The sequence below is a fragment of the Argopecten irradians genome, chromosome 2 (assembly GCF_041381155.1).
Source record: "Argopecten irradians isolate NY chromosome 2, Ai_NY, whole genome shotgun sequence".
NCBI lineage: Eukaryota > Metazoa > Mollusca > Bivalvia > Pectinida > Pectinidae > Argopecten > Argopecten irradians.
This window is the reverse complement of record NC_091135.1, coordinates 25,642,935-25,649,039: the sequence shown is the minus strand read 5'-3', so window position 1 is coordinate 25,649,039 and position 6,105 is coordinate 25,642,935. Positions and strand designations below refer to the sequence as shown.

General features: G+C 33.4%; 1 protein-coding gene across 1 annotated transcript; it reads left to right on the top strand.

Annotated features, from left to right (window-relative positions):
* The first annotated feature begins 947 nt into the window (after positions 1 to 947).
* Positions 948 to 5,784, top strand: LOC138314929 (ankyrin repeat domain-containing protein 24-like). The gene is made up of 5 exons (XM_069255567.1): positions 948 to 1,260; positions 1,539 to 1,884; positions 2,734 to 2,835; positions 3,236 to 3,442; positions 4,457 to 5,784. The coding sequence occupies exons 2-5, from the start codon at positions 1,569 to 1,571 to the stop codon at positions 4,654 to 4,656; spliced, it is 825 nt and encodes a 274-aa protein (XP_069111668.1). The 5' UTR covers positions 948 to 1,260; positions 1,539 to 1,568; the 3' UTR covers positions 4,657 to 5,784.
* Positions 5,785 to 6,105: the final 321 nt, after the last annotated feature.

Below are 6,105 nucleotides of genomic sequence, written 5' to 3'. Positions count from 1 at the left end.
ATACTGTTATCTTTGTTATGGAAATGACTAATCTAAGGACAAGGCAAAGTGCACGTTTTTTTCGTAAATAAAGAACATAACATCGGACACAGATTAATTACTTTGAATAAGTGATGCAGTGAAACCTTTTGAACAATGCATACATTATAAATTAAATGCTTGTAGGTTGTGAAATGACAGTATAATTAATATTACATTTAAATTAATTACACACATATGTACATGTATATCAATAAGTGGGTAGGACATTAAAATTAAATTAGCGTTCGTAGTATTTTCGACTTTTGAGCAATACGGATACAGGCTCCCAAAATAGCAATATTAATGAAAGAATGAAATTAAGGAAATGCGGTTAAAAGGCTAACGCACGAATGTTAATGTTCTTTATCAATAAATAGCAATCAATCTGTTGAAGGCAAATGCACCCTCTCCTTTTCAAATCGATACGAGGCGCAACAGAACGAGACGTACACAGGTAAACTATATAGCTATTTGCTAGCTATTTGCTAGCTATATAACACGCATAAATATATTTTAGAATGCTTTGTTTAAGCTAACACATCGTTTACGTATAACGAAAGCGACCGGACTGAAATATACAGGAATATTCCAATTTGCTTTGCCTTCAACTACAAAAACATCGCCATTAAATTTGGCATTAGAATGTCCAGTACATATATAATTATATAATACGTGACTGTCCGGTCAGCGAGGTCAAGTCCAATTAGTATTGGTCTTTGATTGTGATGGGCACAACAAACAACGTAAATACACATCACTAAATGCTAGCTTTGGAACATCGTAGGCAGGGCTTATAATTCATAACTACTTTGATTGACACATAAAAGAGTTTTTGCCTCAGGCTCTGATGTGTCCGTCTCGATTACCTGTAGAAAATGACTTTTTATCTGTTTATTTGGACATTTCTATGTATTTAAAAAATAAAATCAATTTTAAATTATTTCAATTTATTTGATTGTCTTAATTTCAATTTATTGTCATCACCTCTCACTTGGAGGGCTTCAGAAAATGTAGTGATTGACAAGTGTAAGATATAAATGTATACCTACAATGTATGACGCATCTCAGATTCGGAATGTTACCTGCCCGGGGGAAAAGAGGCGGAGCTTATTGCAGCAATGATGGACAACCGTGACAGGTTAGGGAAAGTACTGGAACATATTTAGGGTTTCCCAGTCCGGTTTGTGTATCATATCAATCTGTTCTGTTGAGAGGACAGTCTTCGTTCAACACGCTAAGGTAAGTAACATATAGAGATGTCTTCATCCTTTTTCACATGTGTATCATTTAAACGTCCTGAGATATTAATAATCTAGCATTAATACGTTTACAGTTAACTTTTTATTTTCTCTATATATTTGTGCAGTTTTATTTTTTCAGCGTATTATGATAGTGAAAACAGTGTTGTTGAATACATATGTCTGAATACGACATTTGCATATTTCTATACGCATGTATTTGTAGAAACTTTAAAATGTATTGGAATCAATAATGATATTCAACTTCAATGCTTTCAGGTCTTCATTTAAAATCAGTGCTAACACACTATGACTATCACGTCATCGGGATCGAGCTGGAGTTTGTTATCGTGGTCGACGCCTTTGCTTAAACGCAGGAGGAAGGGTTCCGATCCACCGAAAAATACACCAGTGCATAAATGTAGTTGTGAAGAAGTAAACAAACTTGATTCTCATGGAAGAAGTCTTCTTTGCTACGCTGCAAGATATGACCAACCGGAAGTAGCTATTCAGCTTCTTGCTGCCGGATGTGACCCGAATGTTGGCGATAACGAAGGAATTACTCCACTTCATGAGGCTGTAGACGCTGGAAGTATGGATGTTCTCAAACTTCTTATTAAACAAGGTATATTTTGTTTATCAACGCTATTTCAAAGGATAATTTAGTGACTGACACATAATCAGTATTCCAAAATTGCTTTTTAAGAAAATAAATATTATATTTTTCCGGACTGTACTAGTAAGAATCGTCTGAACGAATGCAAACTATTATATACTGAGATTTACGTGTTTTGCTGTAAGTGAAGTAGAAGCCAATGTCCACGGTGAAATGGTCGTGTAATCTGCTAGTCATAGCAGGTTACTATTAAAAAATAAAATTCCCATTAGATTTTCTTTGGAACAAGAATATTTTAAAATTAACATCCATTCTAGGAAGAACGCTGTTAATATTTCAATGTAATTAACATAGCTTCCTGAACAGGTAGACTTTAATTAACAATTACTCTACCTCATTAATTCATATACGGAAACTATATCAGGTAATATCAATTTAATTTGTCAGTACATTTCTGAAGAGGAATTAATGACATCCTCGTGATCTATTTTTATCTGAAACTTTGTTTTAATGGGGTCGTCGTTATGGTTGAATATATGTACATACCTAGTGTACATACTGTGACCGTAGTTAGGGTGCGTCGCCTTTGATGAAAAAATATTTCTGTATGTGTCATATTACACAGGTCATGCCTATGTGGTCAAAACTAAATTAAATGAAAATCTATTCTATGCATCCTAAGATAAAATAGGGTCTTAAATTATGATATTTTAACCAAGTTGCTCATGTGCAATTCAACATTTTTTCAATATTGTAATAAAGAAAATCTCAAAATGATAACAAAATGAATTGTTTTTCTCAGTCCCCTTTCAACGTTTTGCTTTTTATAAAATGTCATTATATGATTTGACTTTGCAGGTTGCTGCAATGTAAATGCCGCCAATAAAAGTGGTGAGACGCCGCTGATGTATGCCACCATCAAAGACGACATCGAGATGACGAAGTTATTAATAAAATCAGGTAGGCGTAAGTTATATTAATGATTCTGTTTTCCATAAGTTTATAGATCCATGGACAATATTACAAACATTATATTGAGGTATATTGACATAATGGTGAAATCAATAAACTTTGATTGACGCCCACCTTATGATTAACCTGTCTTATTTGTTACCACCAACGATGGAAGTCACGATGTTTATGTTGTGGTAGTACTATTTGTCATTATCAACACAAAACTAACAAGGAAACCATCTCCGAGGATAAGTTAGATGATTTATCCATACAATCCCTGCCTTCCCACGACTGGACATTCCGATGGCAATGTCGGTCGATCTTAGTGTTTCCTGTTTGACAGTTTTATACCGGTTTTAGGACAGCCGACTGATCACTTTTTACGATATACCATTTATCATTACAGGGGCCAGAGTTAATGACACAGATCACATGGGACGATCTGCGTTTCTGATTGGTTTACACCTTGGGTCAGAGAGGTCATGTTTACATCTGTTGAAGTGTGGATGTGACGTCAATCAGACTGACCTTGAAGGTCACTCTGCACTTCATTTCGCCACTTATGCAACTGACCTCCAAACACTGGACATTGCCAGGAAAATACTTAAATCAGGTATGTACAGGTTCATCCATAAAACTGGTACAAATCGGACAGAAACCAAAACACACAGACCTAATTGACATTGTTATAAGGAACAAATCAGACAAAATTATGAATAAATATGTTAATAGCTACCTAATTTTATTCCGAATCAAACTTTGAAAATTTTATAAAACATGGACACTTTTTTAAAATCATATATCATGTAAACCATTTAAAGACGTATAATTTATGAGGAAAAAAAAGATGAAGAAGAATGTAACATAACAATTGCAATTTGATTAATATGTTAAAAAATACCGCAAGGTCATTTACAAAAAGATCCATGACGACTATATGGAAAATAACCGAAATTTGGCAGAAAATAGGACAATAAGATACACCTAAAACGGCAGGTACCAGCCCAAGGCCCATGGTGTTATAAATTATTTTGATTGTGAGCTATCAACACCTTTGCCTTGCACGTGTTTCTGTCATTGAACACGTGTTATACTGAGATCACGTTATGCTCTGTCATGTCAAGTCATGTGACTATGCAACATATGTTGCAGTTTATATACCTGTCCATAAACTAATCAAGAGCCGTTATAATTTATCGGTATAGGTCAGTTTTAATCAGCCTTTTAAATGCTGAAGGACATTTCTAAACTTTATAAATAATGCATGTGTAATTAATATAACACAATGTACTGTCCGTACAGGAATTCCTTTATAATCACTGTCATATAAGTAAGATTTACTTAATCACATACAAAAATGTCGTCATGAATATGAAAAACAAGTTATGCTATACTTATTAACAACATGAATGCATTAATAGCCATTCCAGTGTCAACTAAAAAATATGATCGTTTTGTAGTCTTCATCTTGAAAATGACAACTGTATATAGATTTATTATAATTAGAAAATAGTTCAATATAATTATGACTGATAAAGATATATGTTTAGTTAATTTTTTACCATAAGTGAATATTCTTTTTAGTTTTGCTTTCTTTTGCTTAATGTCGGTTATTATTGTTTTACAGGATACACTGCTAGAAAAGACACAGAGTGGCTGAAGAAAGCCGGAGAATGTTCGTCTTGCTTGTTCCAGAAAGATGAAAAGTTTTACAAACATGTTCTATCCAAGGCTGGTATCAAGAGCAAAAAGGGCGAGAAACCAGAACTGATAAAAACCATTCGCCTGACATACCTACAGAAAGTGTTTCATACACGTGGATCCTAAATATATGTTTGAATGTTATTCGACAAAGACACTTGTTTACATGAAATACAATGAATTTGCATTTCCATTGGATTTATTATAGTGCTAAAGTCTCAGAAGGAACAGTTTTATCACATACTAAAGACATACTTATTTTGACGCTATCAAATTTTGTCACAAAAAATGAAAATCATAATCAGGATAGCGCAATAATGAATTTGATTAATCATCAAAATAGGTTTATAAATCATGTACAGATTTGAAATAAGATTTTGGCGCCAACAATTCCAACGTGATAAGCGCTAAAATAAGTATGTTTATATTATCGTGTTAATGAACATTAAGACTTTTGTAACATACACTGCCAATCATATCCTTTTGTAGTATTATTGGCAATGAAAAAGTGTAATATTGTTTTAACGTCAATGTAATGTGTGAAGGTGGTGTTATAGAAAAACAACCAAATATTGCGCCTGTTAACAATGTACCAAATATAACATGTAGCTGTTGAAAACAGAAATAATAACACTTATCTAAAAAGTTACTCGGAAATGAAAAACTGTTAACTTCGAAATATATTCTTTGTTATAATTGGAAGTTAATAGTGCTTTGTAATCGATAACTAGTTATAGACCGAAAATGCATATTCATTATTTCATTTAACGAGGTTATCGAATCAACAGTCTTACGATGTTATATTCTTATGACATTGACTCGTTGAATGAATATATGAGGTATTTACTGTATTGGATATTTCTATTGTTCAGTTTAGGTGACCCGTACGGTAACAAAATTTTATGGACGAAATAATACTTCTGCTTTCATAGAGAGCAAAGTAAAGGATCCATCACCAACTGTTTTATGACCTTTGTCGGTCTTTTGCGACATTTTCATGGATGTTGCCATACAGTTACGGCCCTTTAATGTGTTGTCCAAGGCCATGGAAACATCTACGTGTGATTTTCACCTTGATAACAATGTGCAGGTGTATAATGTCTATATGTATATCAGATATGTCGTGCTGCCTTGAAATGTTTTTCGTCTGTATGTCTTGTCGCGTGTGTATACTATACACAGTGACACTTAAATAAGTCCCAAATTTTCTATTGCATTACTTTTTCAGCTTTATAATAAAATGCTTTCGTATTCCTTATCTTGTTATGTCTTATTTTACTATGGAGTTAACCAAATACATAGGAACAAGAGCATTTGTATATGAACAATATTTAAACTAAAGACTTGCACGAGTGTTTGGTATCTTTAGAATAGTCACCAAAGATGTGAAAATTGATATTCTATTCTATCATATTATCGATATTAAAATTCTCATTCATATTTTTGATATGTGCACATTGTAATGAAAATTGGCGAACCAATCGTCCCATCCTTTAATTCTGAGTGCTAAGCATCAGCAGAGAACTGCCAGACTCTGGTATGTTTCAGTCAGGGAACAGAACACATTGCCCCACA